Source organism: Balaenoptera borealis, assembly GCF_965194805.1.
Source record: "Balaenoptera borealis genome assembly, chromosome: 8".
NCBI classification, from domain to species: domain Eukaryota; kingdom Metazoa; phylum Chordata; class Mammalia; order Artiodactyla; family Balaenopteridae; genus Balaenoptera; species Balaenoptera borealis.
In genome coordinates this window covers 101102800-101126161 of record NC_138865.1, presented here as the reverse complement: position 1 = coordinate 101126161, position 23362 = coordinate 101102800, and the positions used below count along the sequence as shown (strand labels likewise).

General features: G+C 41.8%; 1 protein-coding gene across 5 annotated transcripts in view; it reads left to right on the top strand.

Annotated features, from left to right (window-relative positions):
• Positions 1 to 11956, top strand: part of SUSD1 (sushi domain containing 1) — a 161823-nt gene extending 149867 nt beyond the window's left edge. For 2 of the 5 annotated variants that reach the window (XM_082403933.1, XM_082403951.1), the window contains one exon: positions 5181 to 11956. In XM_082403933.1, the coding sequence (XP_082260059.1) occupies positions 5181 to 5263 (83 nt within the window). In that variant the 3' untranslated portion in view covers positions 5264 to 11956. The remainder of the gene's footprint in view (positions 1 to 5180) is intronic. The other 3 variants (XM_082403940.1, XM_082403938.1, XM_082403950.1) reach the window with 2 other exon arrangements.
• Positions 11957 to 23362: the final 11406 nt, after the last annotated feature.

Genomic DNA, 23362 nt, shown 5'->3' with positions numbered 1-23362 from the left:
AAGCAAGCATGAGCTGATATGCTGATGGGAGATGGTATGTCTCCAAGGGAATCTGGAAAATTTTAAAATAAACCAATAGTTTATACTCAGTGTATTTTTAGTTTTTCACTGGATATAGGGCACTAGGGTAACCAAGACAGAGGAGCAGGACTTCAGAAGGAGAGTAGTCCCAGCTGAGGAATCAGAGTGAAGATTCAGAATACTGCATGTCTAAATGAAACCACAGGTCTTTTTTTTTCCTGGAATCACCCTATTTATTAATTTACCCGAGTTATTTCTCATATCAGACCATGAGCCCCAAGGCAGAGCCCAGTTCGCTGCTCCATCTACTCACGTGAGAGCACCTGATTGCGCTTGGCCCCAAATCCCAGAATACCCAAGGGACTGGAGTCTTGGGATTAGTTTAGTAAATATTTCCTACAAATATTTTTTTAAATTTCCATTAAAAGGACAGGCAGGGGACTTCCCTGGCGGAGCAGTGGTTAAGAATTGCCTGCCAATGCAGGGGACACAGGTTCGAGCCCTGGTCTGGGAAGATCCCACATGTCGCAGAGCAACTAAGCCCGTGCACCACAGCTACTGAGCCTGTGCTCTAGAACCCGCGAGCCACAACTACTGAGCTAGTGTGCCTAGAGCCCCTGCTCCACAACAAGAGAAGCCACTGCAATGAGAAGCCTGCACACCACAACGAAGAGTAGCCCCCACTCGCCACAACTAGAGAAAGCCCACGCACAGCAACGAAGACCCAACGCAGCCAAAAATAAAAATAAAAATAAAATAAATAAATTTATTTAAAAAAAAAACAAAAGAAAAAAGGACAGGCAGGGACTTCCCTGGTGGCGCAGTGGTTAAAAATCTGCCTGCCAGTGCAGGGACATGGGTTCGATCCCTGGTCTGGGAAGATCCCACATGCCGCAGAGCAACTAAGCCCGTGAGCCACAACTACTGAAGCCTGTGCGCCACAACTACTGAAGCCCGTGCACCACAACTACTGAGCATGCGCTCTAGAGCCCATAAGCCACAACTACTGAGCCCACGTGCCACAACTACTGAAGCCTGCATGCCTAGAGCCCGTGTTCCGCAACAAAAGAAGCCACCACAATGAGAAACCCGCGCACCGCAAGGAAGAATAGCCCCCGCTCACAGCAACTAGAGAAAGCCCACACGCAGCAACCAAGACCAAATGCAACCAATAAATAAATGAATTTTTAAAAAATTAAAAAAAAAAGAGAAGGACAGGCAACTGGCAACTCCAGCCCCCTGCCCTGTCTACCCCAGTGGCCCCACCACGTGTCTTTTATTAAAGCCAAAACATTTCATCTGTGTCTATATGAGCTTTACATAACAGACAGTGACAGATAAGGGCATTTCTCTGGGTCTCTTAGTTTATAAATAGGATAAGGCTAGAGGGATGATCACCATCTATTAAATGCTTATCTTGTGCTAGGCGTGGAGTTATGCATTTTGTGAACAACATATGCTGTGGATATCTAAGTATCATCGTCATAATTATCATTATCCCTACTTTAAAGATGATAAAACTGAGGTTTAGAAGCAGTTAAATCACTATCCAAGGTCACCTACCAGTACCTAGCAGAGTTGGAATTCTAACCCAGATCTTTGTACTGCAAATTTTTAAGCCTGGGGACTTCCCTGGCAGTCCAGTGGTTAAGACTCGGCGCTTCCACTGCAGGGGGCATGGGTTCCATCCCTGGTCAGGCGACTAAGATCCTGCATGCCTCGGGTGCGGCCAAAATTAAAAAAAAAAAAATCTTAAGCTTGGAAATTCTTTGTGTACACACAATTACGTAAAAGCAAAAATCTCTCATTATTAGAGGATTCTCTGGGTGAGAAACTCAATTTCCTGTTCTCTAGTTAAGAGATCACAAAAAGACTGACCCCTGGAAATAACATTCAAACACTAGCAAATATTTCTTTTAGCTTCTCAGCTGTCAGCGTGACACCTTAGTGCTCTGTTTTTTCAAATTTCAGTATGACTCATTTTGTTTCCCAGTAAATATGATTTTAGTTTTGGAAACTCTGATTTTAAGGTGGGTGTGAACATGTGTTTTTTCTAGGTGCTTGTGTGTCAAAACAATTTGTTGTACAGTTAATTTTTAAATGCCTCTTGGCAGCTGTTTTAAACAACATGCTAGCTGCTGGGTGAGTTGAAAAATAAATGAGTTTGCTTCCTAGGAAACTACAAAATGAATGACTCCTTTCTTGTTCTTGGTAATTAAATTCTCACATTCAACTCCATATCAGAAGTAGCTTCTCTTTCATTTCCTGTGATATTTAAAACTTTTTTTTTTTCCTGCACAGTGACCAAAGCACCCCATTATGCAAACACTCTGACTCCTGCTCATGTTAAACCCCCCTTGGAAAACACCCCCATTCAAAGTATCAATAGCATTTTCTCTGAAGGACATTCTAAGTAAACTGGCTTGCAGAGACTATGTTCTGTCCCATGACACAGTCTTGGTCATCTGTCTCTAATATTTCTTCACACTATACCTTGCCAAAGCTCACATGTCCCAGTTTCAGAAAACAACATTACATTGTCAGCTGATTCCAAGGCCCCAGATCAGTGGTTCACAAGCTTTCGTGCACATTGGAGTCATCTGGGAAGCTTTAAAAAAATACTGACACAAGTCTCACGTGACTCTCATTTAATCGGTCGGGAGTGCCACCTGGGCATTGAGATTTTTTTTTTAAGGGCCTCAGGTAACTCTACTGTGCAGCTGAGTTTGGAAACCACTGCCCAGAGCCCCAGGGTGCAGGTTTAATTCTGTTTGGAACAGAATAAAAGGGAACAGGCAAATGTTAGGTAAAACCATTCTTACTACCTTGGTTATCAGGAAGCAGAGTCCCTGTGATGCCTCCTTCCATCAGCTTCCTCCCCCAGTGTTGGTCCTCAGAATCGTACTTAACTTTATCATTGTTTCCACCAATAGGGAGGATATAGCTGATTTTATTTTATTGTATTTATGTATTCATTCATTCATTCATTTATTCTTTTAATGTAGGGCTTAATGTTGAATTGAGACATGGCAAACCTTAATGGCAATACACATTATACGGAGCCTGAAACTAAGTAACACCATTTTCTGATAATCACATTATTTTAGTTCTTTTGGGAAGAAGTTTAGGGATGTTTATAACTCTTTGGTAGATGTGGATCTTCAGTCATCCGTTAGGCTCTTTCCACTGATTCCTTTATTCTGGGCCACAAACGTACAAATCTTCCCTGGGCTTTAAAACATTTTCCTTTTTCCTGCTTTCCACTCAACCCACCATACCACCTTCTTCCATCCTCCCACTGCTAAATTCTTCAAGAGTACTATCTATACTTTCCTGGACACCACCATAGCTAACTTCAATCTCCATATCTCCGTGGAAACTGCACTCACAAAGGTGATCAATGGTCTTGGGACCAAAATCCAAATCCAGTAGCTTCTCACTCTTCATTTTGCCTAACCTGTTATTTAACACCATTTAAAATTCTCTGAAGCAATGGTAATAAAAACAATATGTACTCGACATTAGAATCTATACATAGATCCTAGAAGCATAATTGAGTCCAGAAATAACCTTGAGTACTTGTGAGTAATTAACATAGGACAAAGGTGGCCTTTAAATTAAGTGGGGGCTTCCCTGGTGGCGCAGTGGTTAAGAATCTGCCTGCCAATGCAGGGGACACGGGTTCGAGCCCTGGTCCGGGAAGATCCCACATGCCGCAGGGCAACTAAGCCTGTGCACCACAACTACTGAGCCTGCACTCGAGAGCCTGCAAGCCACAACTACTGAAGGCCGCGAGCCACAACTACTGAAGCCCGTGCGCCTAGAGCCCATGCTCCACAACAAGAGAAGCCACTGCAGTGAGAAGTCCGTGCACAGCAACAAAGAGTAGCCCACGCTCACCGCAACTAGAGAAAGCCCGCGCACAGCAACGGAGACCCAATGCAGCCAAAAATAAATACATAAAATAAATAAATTTATTAAAAATCAATTAATTAATTAATTAAGTGGGAAAAGCGCCCATCTATTTATTTACTGGCTGTGCATCATGAGGAAAATGAAATTGGACCTCTTCCTGACACATCACTTACGGTAAGTATATCTCTGATTTATATAAGCTTTAAATGTGAAAAAAAGAAGAAAATGTGAAGACCTTATACATGAACTTAGAAAAGGGGAGAATTCTTAAGCAAATCAGAAAGCCCAGAATTTATAAAAGAAAACACAGATGTGCTTGGCTACATTAAAAATTTTGTTTCATATACTGAAAAACACCAAAACCAAAGTCAAAATCAAAGTCACAAATGACAGGTTGGAAAAAATATTAGTAATACATATAATAGAGATGTAATGCCCTAATATACAGAGAGCTCCTGCAAATTAATAGAAAAATACTCCAAGAAGCCAAATTTTAAGTGGGTAAGGACATGAACAGGAAATTTATAGAAAAACAAATGCAAATGACCAATAAATGTGGAAGGCAGAGTAATACAAATTAAGGCAATTATGAGATATCGTTTTTCACTTAGATTGGCAAAACATTAAAGCACCAATGATATGGTAGGAACGTGAGTTGCTGCAATCTTTAGGAATGGAATCCAGCTTTATCTATTACAACTAAAAACATATTTATCTTTGGCTTTGAAATCTCACATTTGGGAATCCACCTCCAAGAAATAAGGACACTGGTATGTAAGTATTTATATACGTACAAGGATCTTTGCTGCAGCTTCAATTGTGCTAAATGTCAGAGGGCCCTGAAACAAATCTTACAGACAACATACTCTTCTGAATTGATCTTCATCTTATTGTTTATAATTCAGTTCCTCCTTTCCTTGCTTCTTTTTCTGTTATTGCAGGCTTGATTTGTCACATTTAAGTAGACTGATTTGTCACATTTAAGTGGACAAATTTGTCACATTTGTCATTTAAGTAGAAATACTTTAAAAACTTTTTAAGTAAAAGTTTCCTGCAATTTTTATTTTATACTTGCTAATGTCATGTTATTTGATACATAAAAGATAATGACTACTAAATATTAATTATAAATTATTATAAATTATGTACCTTTTTACAATTTGATTCTTTTTTCTGAATTCTACTTTATCTAAAATAATAACTACTTTTTATTATATTTTTGTCATGTTTTCCTGGTGGCACAGTGGTTAAGAATCCACCTGCCAATGCAGGGGACACGGATTCGATCCCAGGTCCGGGAAGATCCCACATACCGCGGAGCAACTAAGCCCGTGCGTCACAAGTACTGAGCCTGCACTCTAGAGCCCGTGAGCTACAACTACTGAAGCCCGCGTGCCTAGAGATCGTGCTCTGCAACAAGAGAAGCCACCGCAGTGAGAAGCCCACGCACCGCAACGAAGAGTAGCCCCCGCTCGCCGCAACTAGAGAAAGCCCGCGCGCAGCACCGAAGACCCAACACAGCCAAAGATAAACAAATAAAATAAATAAATTAAAAAAAAAACAACTATAGTCTCCACTTGCATTTAGTTTGCATTTGCTTCCGATTTCTTTGTCTATCATTTTACTATTCTGTGTCACTTTTAGGTTTTGGGTGTCATAGATCACATTTTAAATTCTGCTTATGGTTTCCTCTAAGATTTTTGGAAGCAGTCATTAAGCTATAATTCCCTGTTTGTCAACGATGGGGTTTAAGGAGGGAAATGTGCTTTCCTTATTGAATATGAGGAATTTAGAAAACATCTGCTCCTCCCTGTTCTTGCCAGAGCACTTGAACCACTGTAAATCTGGATGGATCCTGAATGCAGCAGTGGACCTTGTTTTTATACAAGTGGGTGTTTTGTATTAACCTATGAGATGGAAGGAGGCAGGGAATTAGGATATTTGGCCTCATGATCTCTCATTCCAGGGGGAACCATCTCTACTGCTGTCAATCTCATCTCTCACTGCCAGCTGCGGTTCTGTCAAAGGAAGCAGGATGAGGGTTAGGAGCATGAGGTCTGGGGTCTCTCCACCAAGGTTTGCACCCTGAGTTCATCACTTACTAGCTGGGTGGTCTTGGGTGATTAACTTAACACATTCAGCTTCCTAATCTGGAAAAAAAAAAAAAAAAAAGGCTGGCAACAGCAGAATTCTGAATTCCATGGGGTGGTTTTGAGGATTAAATTACATAATCCATAATGCTGGCACATACTAAATGCTCATGAAATGTTAGCTGCTATTATTATTTTTATCATCATCATCCATAAAAGGGGATTGATAAGGGGATTGATGACCTTTAAAGATCATTTCTACCAGAGCTTGACAAAGTGGCATAATAATGGTTGCTCTCTCTTCGCCTAGAATTTTCTGCTCAGAGTTTTCGCACGGACCAAACACATGCTGGCCTGTAATGGGATACTCACAGATCTATTAATGAAGAGTAAATTTACTCTTTTACTCAGGAGCAGTAACTGAGACTTTCTTCAGGTGACTCATTTCTCTAACATAACTTAAGGGGCAAGTCCTTACTACCTTCAGAAAGAAAGTTCTCCACTCAGAGCCCTCTTTTCCTTAAACTCTCTTTAGCTCTTCTTCCTACTTCCTCTGAAGTCTCCACTGTTCTTAGTTCCCGCTTCAATTTTCTTGGAAAACTCAACCTCGTTGCAGGGGAGATAGAAGCCGTAGACTCCGGGATCTTCAAACATCACCTGGAGGCTAGCGCCAGCATCCCCTTCTCACGCTTTGTCAGTTTCAAAGGGAGGAGGGGGTCTAACCTATCAGTGCAGTAGATGGTGAGTTCTCCTCTTCTGGGTTACTTTTCCCTCCAACGATAGCTATGGCCGATTCAGTCTCAAAAGTTTGCTCAGCATCAAGCATATTTCATCATCCAGCTCAGGGGGTGACAAAATTTTTAATAAAACAATCATATATTGAATTGTTACATATACTAAGATCTGGGCTAATGCCTTCTTTTCTATGTATTTCTGTTAAATCTTGTATGTACCACTTATTTTATTCCTGTGGTTTTATAACATATTTTAGTAGACAACAGAGCTAGTTTCCCCTTCGGTGCTTTAATTTTTCAAAATTGTTTAGCGATTTGTGGCAGAATTTCATGTTGACTCCTCCTACCCCCATCCAAATCCTCCATCGCCTCTTCGTTAGAGGCTGGAGAAGTGAACACTTAAGGCCTCCACCCCCAACCTCCTTTGTCGCCCCAGTTGGACAGAGGATACAGTTCTAGCCAATTAGGCTGAAGTGAGGTCTACGAGGGGAGTTTCTGGGAAAGCTTTTATTTTACTGATAAAGGGTTCAAAGAGGGCTGTTGCCTCTCCTTTCTGCCTCTTCCTGTCTTGAAAGCAGTTGTGTGGCAGCCATCTTGAACTTAAGAATCATTTTGTCAAGTTAAAAAAAAAAAGTAAAGCCAGGGGAATTTATACAGCTCTATAATAGGGCTATATTATAAAATGTCCTTTCTCTAGAGCTGTGGGGGAAATTAAGCAAGTATTGGCTCAGCTCCTGAGAGTGAGTTTCATTAATTCGTCCATTTAATAAGGCCTGGTTGAGTCTTTCCTGTTTGATGTATGTGAGCATAAAAAATGAGCTTATCGTCAAAGGTTGATGGGTGTACAGATAAGGAGCGAGAAATCAACCTGGATGATGGTTTGCACTTGAGACAATGACATTCAAGTCTGGGCAGTAGACCCCTGCCTCCTGTGGACTCTTTACAAGAGTGATTTCCCAGCAAACTGCTTGCATTTCCTGGGCTTGGATGTCTACCGGATCCCTACCCTCCGAGGATGACTTTTCCTATCTCAAATTGCCTTGTGTACAGAACATTCTTTTCCAGTAAGTCTGGATGTCTTACTGGGGAGCAGGTGGCTGCAGGAACCGTGCTTGAAGCCAGTTCTGCTACCACAGGGGTCTGAGATAGGCCAAGGGGATGACGATGACATGGACACATGTGTGCTTTGAAATCGGGAGGGAAGAGGCGACTTTAGGCTGGGGGATTGGAGACAATTTCAGAACCAAAGTGGCATGTGACCTCTCCTTCTTGGAATTACGACTAAAGTCCCACAGACCTTAAGCAATTCACCCAAAGTAGAAACAAAAACTTTTGCGGGGAAAGTGGAAATCGGATGGTGTTTGTTCTTTGTACCACAGATATCCTAAGACTTCCTGAAGTGGGCGGCTGGTAGGACCAGTGGCTGGTTCAAAGTGATTGCTAAGTTGCTTCCAAGCCAAGACCTTGAGTCATCTTCAGTGGAGTCTGGTGTCCTGGGGAAGTCCAAATCACATACTTCTCCTCTTTATCACCAGGATCCTGACCTCCCTTCAGAGGTTTTCTGAGGGCACCCAAGACCAGTACCCACTGAGGTCTGGAGGGACAGCCTGATCTTTTAAGCTTGGAATGTAGAGGCCTGAACTTGCTCCTGGGCTAGAAAGCTCTGGGCCTAGACAGAATAATTTATTTAGGTATTCGTCTTTGTTTCCTTTGTACCTTACTCAACATTCCAGCAGGTAACCAAGTCTCTGTGCTCCCTTGCCGCAGGGCCTAAAGAAGAAGCTGTCTGCAGGCCACCTCCCTTCCTGACTTTCTCCTTTGTCCTGAAGGATTGAGCATACAATGCTAGGGAAGGGAGCCGTAGAGTGGCTTGAAGGATACAGTTCCTGGCTGTGAAAAAGCAAAGATTTTTCCCCAAGGGAAGAAATGGATGTCTGCAGTTTTTGTAAGTAATGGGCTCTGTGGCCCGTCCTCCACAGAACCCCAGGAAGATGACATTTCCATGTTAAGTATAGGAAGGTCTTCCGGACTCTGGCTACCGAGGCTCTCGGCCCTGGCGAAGATTTCCATGGGGCAACTGGGTCACCCAACTTTAACGATCTGTGTAAGCTTGGTCTACAGGCATCTTGGTGGAAACCATGTAGAGAAGGGGTTGCACCATAGGTCAAAGTTGGCCCGCCATGTTTTTGTATGACCTATAAGCTAACAACATTTTTTATATTTTTAAATATTTGAAAACTATTAAAAGAAGAATATTATGACATATAAAAACGATATGAAATTCAAATTTCAGTGTCCATAATTAAAGTCTTATTGGAACACAACAAAGCTCATTCATTTACCTATTGTCTCTGGCTCTTTTCAATCAACAGTGGCAAAGTTGAGTAGTTGTGACACAGTCCTGTCTGGCCTGCAAAACCTGAAATATTTTCTCTCTGGTCCTTTACAGAAAAAGTTGCTGGCCCCTGAGGCACACCTATGCCCAGAGATGTTCCTGAATGTTTTGCTTCACATCATGACTCCTGGTCATTAGCTCTGGGAGTGGGGATGGGACTGGGAGGCGGGGAGGGAAGAGAACCTTCTCAATCTCTGAAATTTAATTTCCCGACAGCTGAATGCAATAGGGCTCAGTGTCACCCCTACAGTAATTTTATGTAAAGTAGATAAACAATATGATCTTTCTTGCACGTTCAGGTTTGTGTTACAAATTCATTCTTATCTCATAGGCCTTCCTGGCTTTTGTTTCACAGATCCTGTTTTGGAAGTAACACTCATAGGTCTCTTCCATCTCTGCACATCCAAATCCTACCATCAGATCGTAACTTAACTGTTCACCTTCCTCTCCATCCCTGGAAGTCTAACTTTGTTTATTCAGCTTGCAGGTCCACCTAATAACATTTTTCAGAACAAACATACTTTCAAATATCCTGATTGCTTTTCCTCAGACAGCTGGACCATTTCTCCCAAATTAAAGTTTTGTTGTGATTTCTCCATCCTGTAAATCCTCATTGGACTCTGATACACATGATCACATTCTGGTAATTTGTATACATTTCTTGTGAGTTTCCTGAGTTCAGGGACTGAGTCTACGCCTGCTAAGCCATCCTGGGCAAGAACTGGCTCAACCAAGTTCAAATTCTGGTTCCAAAGCTAGCTGTATGACCACGAACATATCATTAACATCTACAGGCCTCAGTTTCATCATCTGAAAACTTCCATTAATGCTCTCTGTGCCTAGAGATGTAAGAATTAAATGAGATAGTGCCTTGAAAGTGCTTTTTAGGAATCAGTTGCCCCAGTACCCTTTGCAGTCCAACCCAGAGCCTAGAGCACAGGAGGCCCCCAAAATTGCTGAAACTCTGTTTGTGGCAGTCACACTGGGGGCAAGATGAGACCCTGGCTTTGGAAACGAGCACTTTGCCCCAGCATTTCCTCTTTCTCCTGAGGGTTGTGACCAGTCCTGAGAACCAGCAGCATTCCCTTTGACCACCCCCCACCTTGGTCCTCACAGTTGCATCACCACCACATGATCATAGCTGTGGTGGGACCACCCAACAGGAGAGGAGGGGAGAGTTTGAACTGGACCAGGTGGGACTGTAAATGCCAGGGTAAGAAGGAGGCCTGGAGGGGCTCCCAGCAGAGGCGGATGAGCAGAGCTGACAAATGCTTCAGCAGATGCTACGGGCAGATTTGCAGCCATCCCTCAACCCTTTCTGAATGCTCCAGCCTCAGGCATCCAGTCACCAGGGCCACAGCTGATAAGGTGACTTTACCAGAGGAGATGTAACAATTATTCCCTCTCTGCTCCTGCTTGGCCCTGGCTTTTGTGTAATCTCGTTAGGAACGGAGCCAACTCTCTTGGAGAGGCCAAACAAATCTCAGGATGTACATCCTTCAGAGACAGGATAATTCATGATTCAAAATCCTCCAGATTTATTTATTTTAAATAACTGAGATATTGTATGTACTTCCTCCTGCGAAACATGCTCTGTGCATTTAAACCCGAGCCCCCCTAAAACCGAGATCCTCTGCTGAGTTTATGAGAACCTCTCTATCCAAAAAGTTATTACCTTTCTTGTCCAACACCTGTTCCCCTCAAGATTAAGGAGTATCAAAAAAGGGGGAGGATTGAAATCGAGCAGGACCCCTCAGGGTCCTCCTGGGTCCAAAAGTCTTTCTGTGTCCCCCGTTTCTTATTTGTAGGGAAAAGGCTTTCAGCCTCCTAGACTGTCCCTGAGTTCCAAAGGGCAGATTCAAACAGCTACTAATTAGAGGAGTGAGGGAATGCAGAAACAGAGGAAAGGCAGTCAGGAAACAATAGTGCAATTGCTGGATCATATGGTAGTTCTATTTTTAGTTTTTTAAGGAACCTCCATACTGTTCTCCATAGTGGCTGTATCAATTTACATTCCCACCAGCAGTGCAAGAGGGTTCCCTTTTCTCCACACCCTCTCCAGCATTTATTGTTTGTAGATATTTTGATGATGGCCATGCTGACTGGTGTGAGGTGATACCTCTTTGTGGTTTTGATTTGCATTTCTCTAATAATTAGCGGTGTTGAGAATCCTTTCATGTGTTTGTTGGCACTATTTACAATAGCCAGGACATGGAAGCAACCTAAGTGTCCATCGACAGATGAATGGATAAAGAAGATGTGGCACATATATACAATGGAATATTACTCAGCCATAAAAAGAAACAAAATTGAGTTATTTGTAGTGAGGTGGATGGACCTAGAGTCTGTCATACAGAGTGAAGTAAGTCAGAAAAACAAAAACCGTATGCTAACACATATATATGGAATCTTAAAAAAAAAAAAGGTTCTGATGAACCTAGGGGCAGGACAGGAATAAAGACACAGACGTAGAGAATGGACTTGAGGACATGGGGAAGGGGAAGGGTAAGCTGGGACAAAGTGAGAGCGTGGCATTGACATATGTACACTACCAAATGTAAAATAGATAGCTAGTGGGAAGCAGCTGCATCGCACGGGGAGATCAGCTCGGTGCTCTGTGACCACCTAGAGGGGTGGGATAGGGAGGGTAGGAGGGAGACACAAGAAGGAGGGGATATGGGGATATATGTATATGTATAGCTGATTCACTTTGTTATACAGCAGAAACTAACACACCATGTAAAGCAATTATTCTCCAATAAAGATGTTATTTAAAAACAAACAAAACAGAAAAACAATAGTGCAGCATGAAGCAGCGTCCCATTTCCTCCTCAAGGGGTCTATATACGTAACAATCTGATACAAATCTCTGAGTTCTTCTGTAAGAACTAAGGCCCCCACCCAAGTGAAGGATGGTCACTTTAGGCTGAGCACAAGCACGTGGACCCCAGACTGGCTGGAACCAGAAGGCTGATGATTGACATTATTGGAACACCACTCTGTTACCTCCCCACCAACCAATCAGAGGAAGGTCACACACCCTGCAGACCTCCCCCCAAATTTTGCCTATAAAAACTCTTCCCCAAAAACTATTGGAGAGTTCAGGCTTTTTTTGAGCATGAGCCACCGCTTTTCCTTGCTTGGCACCTGCAATAAACTTTTCTCTGCTCCAAACTCTGACTCTAGGTTTGTTTGGCCTTACTGTGCGTCGGGCACATGAACTTGGATTCGACAACACACTTCCTTTGATCGCCTCCTTTGTAGGCTTAGATGGTCCACTTCTGTGAGCCCACTCCATTGGAGGGATGTCCCCTCTGTCAGACGGGGTGGGAATCCAAGTTTGGGAGACAGGAATCCTGCTTTCTGGCTTTTTCTCTAATCCATCTTTTCCACTCTTCACTGTCTCTTTACACAATTCGAGCCTCTCACAGAGGGGCTCTGTTTGCCTGTAGGACAGCTGTGAGAGAGTCCCTGAGGGGGTGGTTGACAGTAACCAGACTGGCTCTGCACCAATTACTTGTCTAAGACCACATTTGGAAGTCCTTTTGATGGGAAGACAGGCCAGTCCTGGGAGGAGCCTTCCACCTGCTGTTTTCTGCTCCCCCATAGTCACGGCCAGGGGTCTTCCTGCTTCTAGGTCTGTTTGACAGACTGTGTGTCTGGGTCTTCTCTCCAGACTCTCACGGCTGGGACACATCCACTCTTGGAGGCTCTGTGTCCTGGCTCTGTCCTTTGCCTTCTGAGGGGCCATAATATGTGGTTATCCTGTCTACTGCATCTTAAATTTCTCTTCTCTGGGAGACTCCCATCAACATGAAAACATGCTCTTTCTTTCATGCCCCCAAACCAAGCAAAAGCCCTGAAACAACCCTCCTTAGACCCCATGCTCCCCCTTTAGCTGCAACTCACTTTCTCTTCTCTCCATTACGGCCAGACTTCTCGAGAATATTGATTACCCTTGCTGTCTCCACCTCCTCACCTCTGTTCCACCTGCAGCCCACAGCGATCTGGTTTCTAGCTGAGGCATCTATTAGAACTCCTCTTGTGAAGCTGGCTTATTCAGTCCTCAGCTGACTTGATCTCTGTTGACCCCTTTCGTCTCCTTGAAACATGCTTTCCTTTGGCCTCTGTGACATCTCACAGTCCTGGATTTTTCTCTTACTTCTCTGACCATTTTTTCTTAGTCTCCTTTATCAACAACTACTCCATCCAGTTTCTTTGGTTGGAGTTCCTCAGGGTTTTGTCTTAGACCCTCTTCTCATCCTATACTCATTTCTCAAGAAATTGCATCTACTTCTTTGGCTTTAAATACCATGAGAGAGCTCACATCTTACAGCAGAACAGCCCCACTGCAGTATCGGAGCTGTTGGCTTTGATGTGGAAGGTCAGGTTGGGTCAGGAGAGGCCCAGAGAAGAGAGAAACTGGGGTTTCAATCCATAGAACCACTGAAGAAGCAACCCAGTGAAATATCTTTCCTCACCTGAGAAAGTCACTCACTGGGGGCAGTCAAGGTGGGCTAGACTGTGATGGGGCTGGTGAGCCTGGGGACCCTTGATTGGCCTGGGGCCTCTCAGTCAGATGGGTTGACCTTAGCTCTTAAAGATATATTATCTGTATGATTCCATTTCTATGAAATATCCAGAATAGGCAAATCCTATTCTGTAGAGACAGAAAGCAAATTAGTGGCTGCCAGGGTGTAGGGGGAGGGGAGACAGGGAGAGACGGCATAATGGGTATGAGATTTCCTTTTGGGTTGATAAAAGTGTTCTACCACTAGACAATGGTGATGGTTGCACAACAGTATGAATGTACTAAATGTCACTAACAGTAGAAAAAATATATATTTTGGATTGACCCCAGAAGAAGACCCACTGTAGCTGAACCAAACCACCTAGACCAGGGATGAATTCAAGCGCAGCTGTGACAAGTAGGTAAGGAACTGTACACTGGAACTGATTCTTCCCACCAAAACGATTGAAAATGACAACTTGCCCTAAGATAGCGTACAGAATGTGCTATTCTATAAGACAGCTAGGGGTTTTCTAACCATATTAATTCACAGTGAACCACAGGTGTGTAGTGTGACAGTAGAATACAGGTCTAAAGTTGAAAGATACACTTTTTTTTTCAAGTCTATATTTCTGTGACTATGATGAAGTCACATCTGATGGTTCAGTGGAGAGCATTCTGGTAGCCTGATCTGAGGTTGGGGAAGGAAGCTGGTTTGAACTTTTTAAGGCCTTAAGAGCTGGCAGGACTCTGTAACCATTTGGAGAAGTCTAGAATTATACCCTTGACAAGTGAAGTGAGTGAACACTGTCCTGTGCTGGTCCTTTACTGATACTGTCTTATTGTATTTCTCACAACAACTCTATGAAGGGACACAGTGGACCCAAGATTTGAACCAAGTATATCTACCTGCAGAATCTATTAAATCCTTCTGAGCCTGTGAGCCTATTGGAGTCCCTGAGTCAGAAAATGAGGAATTGGCTGGGGGAGGGAGCTGCTGGTGCCCCAGTGGTTCTGCCTAAGGTTGCTGAGCCAGCTTCCATCATGGCATATCTCTTACTGTGCCTACAGGCTGTGTAGACCGGAAGACATGGCCTACACACTCGTCTTGGCTGTGACCTTGACTTTTCTCTACTCTGCTAACAAAATGTGAGAGAACCGTCACTGCTCAGTGAAACTTCTAGAGTTTGCTTGCTTGTCAATTTCCCCCTCATACTTGCCATCCCCTCTTCATTTCCTGACTTGTAAACAATCAGGAGGAGAGCAGGTGACTGCCGGGTACACTAACCAGATAACTCTGCTGTGCTCAGCACATCCTGTTATTGTGAATCTCAAGTCCTGCTTTGGCATCTACTGTCCTCTTTTCTCTCCTTTTTCTAGCCTGCAGTTAGGGGTGTGATTGGATTTATAGAGATTGACATTAATATTTTTCACTGGGGGAATCAACATGGTGTACTTGGAAGATCGTGAGCCTTGGGACTGGTGCTGGATTCAAATTCCAGTTCTAATACTAAACCTCAGTTTCCCACTTTACCTGGAAATAAATAAAAATATTGAACTCAGAATCCTTTCTATTTATTTATTTTTAAAATTTCTTTTATTGAAGTATAGTTGATTTACCACGTTGGGTTAATTTCTGCTGAACAGCAAAGTGATTCAGTTATACATATATATATTATATATACATTCTTTTTCATATTCTTTTCCATTATGGTTTATCAGAGGATATTGAATATAGTTCCCTGTGGTATACAGTAGGATCTTGTTGTTTGCCCATTCTCTATATAATAGTTTGCATCCGCTAATCCCAAACTCCCAGTCCTTCCCTCCCCCACCTCTCTCCCCCTTGGCAACCACAAGTCTGTTCTCTGTGTCTGTGAGTCTGTTTCTGTTTTGTAGATAGATTCATTTCTGTCATATTTTAGACTCCACGTGTAAGTGATATCATATGGTATTTGTCTTTCTCTGTCTGACTTACTTCACTTAGTATGATAATCTCTAGGTCCATCCATGTTGTTGCAAATGGCATCATTTCATTCTTTTTTATGGCTGAGTAGTATTCCATTGTATACATGTACCGCATCTTCTTTATCCATTCATCTGTCGATGGACGTTTAGGTTGCTTCCATGTCTTGTGCTGCTATGAACATGGGGATACGTATACCTTTTCGGAATCCTTTTTGAGGGCTGCATGAAATAATGGAAAAGGACCTAGCTCTTTTCCTGACTTTTAGTAGGCACTCAATAAATTCTATTTCTTTCCCTTCTCCAACCCCCCTCTCAAGTGTTTCAGTTTTAGCACTAAATCCAGATGAAGTCTTTGACCATGACACTGTCTCCATGCTGTGGTGCTCAGAGTGAACAGGATGGGATAAGTCACTGAGAATGTGGGATTCAGGTGGACACAGCAGGGAGGCAGGCCCTGCCTCTCCCTCAGTGAGGGAAGCAGGGAGGCTGCAAGATTCTGAAGGACATTCTGCCTTTTCCCTCTTCTCTTCCAAAGCTCACTCCTGGCCCAGCATCCTCAGCCTGGGTCTCCATTGACACAAGTTACTCTGCAGGCCTTGCCCCTCTTGAACCACGACTGAGAGTGGTGGGATCTAGGCTTGGGAGAAATGATAAAATACGTGCTTTGTCTCTGGTGCAGCTAATATCCTGAATTTGGTCCTTTCTCTCCTTCGAGTTAGCTTTCCTCACAGTGTCCTTATCTCTCCTCTCCATCTTCCCCTCGACCCACATATATCCCAAACCTCAGCTTCCAGAAGGTATGTGGGTCAGGCCACGTCCCTCCAAGGGCAGCCTCAGTCCTGCCATAACATATTACAACATGGTTGCCCAAGAAATGCCCAGCAGAGCAATGAAGAACGTCAGCTTGGTACTTGCATATTGGTACAATATTTCTCTGTTTCCTCCTTTCCTTCTTTCTATGTCAGCCACGTAAATTAGAACATCCAGAATAATAATATCAGGTATCATATATTAAGCATATGATATGTTTTCAGAACTATTCTAAGTTTTTTATTTACATGTATTTACTCACTAGCAACAACTCTATGAATTAAGAATGATTATTATTCCCATTTTACAAATAAAGAAATGGAGGCACAGAAAGGTCAAGTCACTCATCCAAGGTCATACAATTAGTGGTAAACCAAGAATCAAACCCCGGAAATTTAACTCTTACCTCTTGGGCTTTTAGCATCATGCTATTGCAGAATAGGATATAACATGACTTTTAGTGTTAAGGTCTGAAATTTGGGTCATGCCTCAAAGGTCAATAGTTACTGGGATGCAATCAGTATCTTTTGGCTGAAACTTGTTATTTGAAAATTTCTATAATCAGAGCATGTATGTTGAGATATACATTGGTGCAGCCATTTTTGGAAAATATAATTTGCCCTAACATCTTTGAGGATGTTATAAAAATTAGGATCTTTATATAAAATATTAAAATTTATTCTACTAATAAAAAGTAAAGTTTAACCACAAAATTTCCTTCTTACTCTGGGTTCCACTTACATCTTCAAAGCATCCCCTATCTAGCGGATGGAGGTGGCCCCAAAACCATAGTCTCTATATACAGAGAAATTAAAAAGACTACATAAAAAGTTTCTGTTTCAAACTTACATATTCTTCCAGGTAAAGAATGTATTCCAATCCCTTAGTTGATACTTAAAAACCCAGAGGGGGGAAAATTAGTTTCAACCATAAGAGGTAGAGAGAGAAGTCAAACGCTTTTGGGTGTCCCCATGTGTAGGTGAAGTAGCGGTAATGATGAGCATGACTGTTTTGTTTTCCCCACACTGTCCCGGATTCTGCTGGGCTGGACCTGCACTCCCTGAATATGGCTGCCCCCATCTTCTGGCTATTACTGCCTGGCAGCCTGCCAAGAGCACTTCTGGTGACATTCCTGTGCAACCTACAAACTCTCATTATAGCACAGGCTCTGTGATGACATGGACCCGAGCAAAGATGGGGGCTCCAAAGTTATTTCTCCCCATTGAGATAACTGTGATTGAGCACATATCCTTGTTTTGTTTACTGGAAAAAGAGACTGATTAACGGGCAGGAATATTGAAACACGAAACACTATCATGAGAAAAAATAGTTCTAGCCACAAAGGTAGTGAAAGTCAGTTTGAAAGCATAATGCAATGTGGTTGAAAGAAGAATACAATATTAGTCCATGATTATTGAGCACTTTGCACAGTGTATTTTATTTAATTTTCACAACAAGCCCTATAAACTGGGTGTTAAAATTATCTCCATTTTTAATACTACTCAACCATAAAAAAGAATGAAATAATGTTATTTGCAGCAACATGGATGGACCTAGAGATGATCATACTAAGTGAAGTAGGTCAGACAAAGACAAATACCATATGATATCACTTGTATGTGGAATCTGAAATATAATACAAATGAACTTATTTACAAAACAGAAACAGACTCACAGACATAGAAAACAAACTTGTGGTTACCAAAGGGAAAGGGGGTGGGGGAGGGATAAATTAGGCATTTGGGATTAGCAGATACAAACTACTATGTACAAAATAGATAAACAACAAGGTCCTACTGTATAGCACAGGGAACTACCTTCAGTATCCTGTAATAAACCATAATGGAAAAGAACATGAAAGAGAATGTATATACATATAACTGAACCACTTTGCTGTACACCAGAAAATACAGTGACAGCACTGAGTCCTAACCACTGGACAACCAGGGAATTCCCAATAAAAAATTATTTTAAAAAATTATTTCTATTTTCCATGGATGGGGCAACTGAGGCTTTGAAGGTTGAAATAACTTGCCCACAGTCACACAGATGGTCAGTGATGGAGCTGGAATGCAAATCCAGACAGTCTAATGTTCACATTCTTAACCCCTAAGCAACGCTTCTGAGCCCTCCACACCTGCTGTTACTCTTCTGTAGCTTGGTTGAGTTAATGATATCACCTCCCAACTGGTCACCCAGATTCAGGAGTCATCCTTCACCAGGCCCTCTCCATTTCCTTCACAGCCACTATTTGTTTAACAGGATTATTGAGGCTCTGCCATGTGCCAGGTAGTGCGGATACAATGGGGTACAAGGCACTAAAGATTCCTGCTCACGTGAAACAGGGAAATGCCAGGCTGGAGAGCCTCTTGCAGCCATGTTTCCTGCTGTGTGACAGAAATCCAGAGCAAAGTAAGCTGACATTCAGAAAGAACCAAAAGTGAGAGATGGTCCAGGTACAGTGTCCAAGATTCGGTTTCTAGATGTTTCTGAGGCCAGCTGCACCCTGCTTTTGCTGCATTTATTTTAGCCTTTTGATAATTTCCACTTTCTGCTTCAGATGGTTAGAGTTGTGTTTCTGTGACTTGCAACTCAACTATTCTTGAACGATACAACCCCAAACAAAAAGACATCTACAAACTCACCCCCAGAGATAAACCATTTTCACATTGTGGTGTGTATACTCACAGTGGCATCTCTTAGAGCATCTGCCCAGCTCTCAGAGAGTCTTGGCCATGGCCCCTGATTCACAGGGAAAGACCACCAGTTGCCATGTCAATGTTACGTGGCCGAAGTTTATTAATCCAAACAGTCACTCCTGGTCCAAGTTGGGCCAATCAGAAACTTTCTTCTTAAAATTTTACATTTGGACTATAAAGACACAGCCTAGGTGGGAATGATTTTATCAAAGCTGTAGAGGAAGAAGTTCTTCAAATCCATCCATCGAGAAGGTATACTAGTGGTGTTCTTGTTCCACATCCAACCATGTTTGGAAGGTACAACTCCCAATTTCATGAGATATTCTAGTGTTTTCTCAGTAAATTCCTCCCCTTTTTTCTTTCTTTTCTTAGGTTGGTCTAGGCCAGCCTTAGTGTCTTGCAAACAAAAGAACTTTAACTCATAAATTCTTCCAGACTTTATGTGTGTGTGCAAATATAATATAATGTCGTATACTATAATAAAAAATAAAAATAAGATCAAATTCTATAAACTGTTTTGTAATGTGTCATGATATATGTAACATATCATGAGCATTTTTTTTTAAACTTTATTTAATTCATTTATTTTTGGCTGTGTTGGGTCTTTGTTGCTGCACACAGGCTTTCTCTAGTTGTGGTGAGCAGGGGCTACTCTTCGTTGTGGTGCGTGGGCTTCTCATTGCGGTGGCTTCTCTTGTTGCAGAGCACAGGCTCTAGGCGCGTGGGCTCCAGTAGTTGTGGCACGTGGGCTCAGTAGTTGTGGCACATGGGCTCAGTTGCTCTGTGGCATGTGGGATCTTCCCAGACCAGGGCTCGAACCTGTGTCCCCTGCATTGGCAGGCGGATTCTTAACCACTGAGCCACCAGCGAAGCCCTATCATGAGCATTTTACAAAGTCAATAAATATTTATTTTTAGCACTATGTCATTATATATATATATACCATTATTTATTTAACCTAGTTTTATTTTTGGTCATTAGAGAATTTAACATTTTCCTCTATTAAAAATTCTGCTCCTTTCTTAGGATAGATAAATCCCTGAAAATCACATTTCTGGACAAAATAAATGGATTTTTAAAGACTTTTAATTTATACTGTATAGTTTCTTCAGAAAATGTGTGCCAATTTATATTTTTATCTTTGATGAATAAGAGCAATTTCCTCATATGAACAATAGCATTAGGCATTAAAATTATTTGGTATCTTTGTTAATGTAGTAAACAAAACAATAATCCTTGTTTTAATTTGTATTTCTTTGATAGCTCTAATCTTGAATATTTTTTTCCTCCCAAATTAATGGCCATGTGTATAACTTCATTTATAAAGTATCTATTTAGGTCCTTTATCCATTTTTCTGTTGGAATTTTCATTTTTTGGTTTTAATTTGTAAGAAATCTTTATATATAATATAATATGCACACATATATGTTTTTCAAACCACATTTGGTGTTTGAAAAAATATTTGTGTTGCAAATATTTTCCCAGTTTCATGTTTGCCTTTTATTTATGCTTTGTTATTGTTTTTATTGTTGTTGCTTTACAGTGATGTTTATGTAACTGTTATGTAACTGTTAGCTTTATTACTCTTTTCCTTTGTGGTTTCTGATTTTTGTTCCATGCTTCCAAAGGCTTTGCATATGCCAAGATTATATGAATATTTGTCTGTGTAAGCTACTATGATTTTTTTTACATTTAAATCTATATTTTATCTGAATGCATTTTGATGTAAAGCAAGGATCAATTATTTCCCCCTAAATATTTGGCCAGCTTATAGTTTTCCCCAAATGGTTAACCATATCAATTGTAGAATAATCCCTCCTTTCAGTGATATGAAATGCACCTTTATCATGAACTTAAGCCACATCGTACTATGGTCTGTTTCAGGAATTTCCATCTCCAAGTGCAGCCTCTGATTTTGCTCTCATGACACCAGACTCAAGTCTTCTTTGCACTTGTCCTTAAAGAAGAATCCAATCCATTAATGATCAATGTTGATTTTACTAAATATTTTCTAGGAGAGACAGAGGAGTGGGTTTCCATCAAGTTCCAACGTACAAACAAATAAATAAGCCCCCAGTCCCACTTGGGCTGAGCTGCTGTATGCTTCCCCACTCAGGGTCTGAGTCCTGACAGGGTTTTCAAATATTTGTTTTCTAGGTAAAGGTCAGTTCTCCAGCTTTGCAGGCCCTCTTGCCCAAGGGCCTTGGTGATCAAGAAATCTGGGTGATTGAGGGGAGGAATCAGGGTGTTGTGTTGCCCTTATTTACATCCTTGTGGGATTACTGGGCTCTAGAGGTATGCTCCCCTCCTTGTCTGGGACAACTGGACCTTCTGACAATGATAGGTCTTCAAGTCCACAGCAGCCCACTGTCAGCTCCAGGCCAGTCTGGAGAGACCAAAGAAGACTTGCAGATAAAGGACTGTTGCATTTGAAAGGTGAATGTCATGACTGCTGTAGAGCAGATTCCAGACATCTGTTGTCCTATCTCATTGCCAAATGGCCATCTCCCTGCACCACCATCATACCAAGTTTTGCTCTCTGTAAAATACTTCCACATACGCTATCTTATTTCCTCCTAAAAATTCTGTAAGTGGTGATTGTCTCCAATTTATAGAAATGATAACATTGGAAGTTATATAACTATAACTTAGAAAATGTGGAACTAGATCAGAAATTTAACTGATAAGTCTGATGCAAAATTGTTTAACTTTCCCCCATGGAACAGGTATTATCCTTGCCTCACGCCCACCCCCAATTTGCTTTCTCCTATAACAAAGTCTTTTTTTGTTTTTTATAAACTTATTTATTTTATTTATTTATTTTTGGCCACGTTGGGTCTTCGTTGCTGCACACGGGCTTTCTCTAGTTGTGGCGAACCGGGGCTACCCTTCGCTGCAGTGCGAGGGCTTCTCATTGCAGTGGCTTCTCTTGTTGCAGAGCACGGGCTCTAGGCACACGGGCTTCAGTAGTTGTGGCACGTGGGGTCAGTAGTGGTGGCTCGCGGGCTCTAGAGCACAGGCTCAGTAGTTGTGGTGCACGGGCTTAGTTGCTCCGTGTCATGTGGGATCTTCCTGGACCAGGGCTCGAATCTGTGTCCCCTGCATTGACAGGTGGATTCTCAACCACTGTGCCACAAGGGAAGTCTATAACAAAGTCTTTAGTTCAGTGTTTTCCAGGTCAAACCCTGGGCTCTGTGCCCTCTGGTCTCCAAGTTTTCCAAGCTTATTTTTCAGTTAGACTTTCTGAAAGGGCTAAAAGTGAGGCTGAAGTTTAGCTTGAAAAGAGACAAAGTCAAGGTTACTTGAAAGGAATGGGCATTGTGCCCTGAGGTTTGCAGTGTAAACTGAACTTCTTGCATTTTTAGATAGAAAAAGGGCTCAATGCTGTCCAGCCTGAATTGTCAACCAGTGGCCCTGTTTTAAGGGAATTTTCCTGCTTCAGGGCTGCTGAAGTGAGGAGTGAAGCTCTGGGGTGCACAGGGGGTGCAATAAGTGAAAAGGAGCTTGGCAGATGAGAGAATTGTCTATTTCAGTGGTATCTTCATATTCATTAGGACACAGCAGTTTATGGTATTCATTAATGATTTCGAAATCTTCATATCAGTAATTAAGTCCTTTTAGACTCCAGATAAATGTAATTATTTGTGTTGCCTTATTGTGTTTTTTAATAACTAGATTTGCCAGAGATTCGTCTCATTGTTTTTTGTTTTCCCAAAGAAACAGCTCTTGGATTTACTTATCTGTTCCATCCAATTTTGTTTCCTAATTAATTAGTTTCCACCTTTATCTTTATTCTTTTGATCTTCTTGATTTCTTTGGGGCAGATTTTATTTAAATCCCTGTCATTAAATGTTCACCCTTTATCATTATTCTTTGTTTAGTAATAAAAGCATTATTAAATGGAAGCATCCATTTATTTTTATAAGTTCTATTTTATAAATAGCTTGCAACAGTAAGTTGATGTTGGGGAGTGCTGAAGTCTTTTCTAGTTTCCAAATGGTGGATATTAAAAATCCAGATGGAATGTTGATGACACTTGCCAATATTATCTACATCTGAAACTGCAGAAATGCATAAATCATTTTCACCCAGCCAATTTATACTTCCCCTTAGAGGTTTGTGCAGAGCTGTATATAAGAAACACTAGGGAATTCCCTGGTTATCCAGTGATTGGGACTCCGTGCTTCACTGCCACCCCCAGGTTCAACCCCTGGTCGGG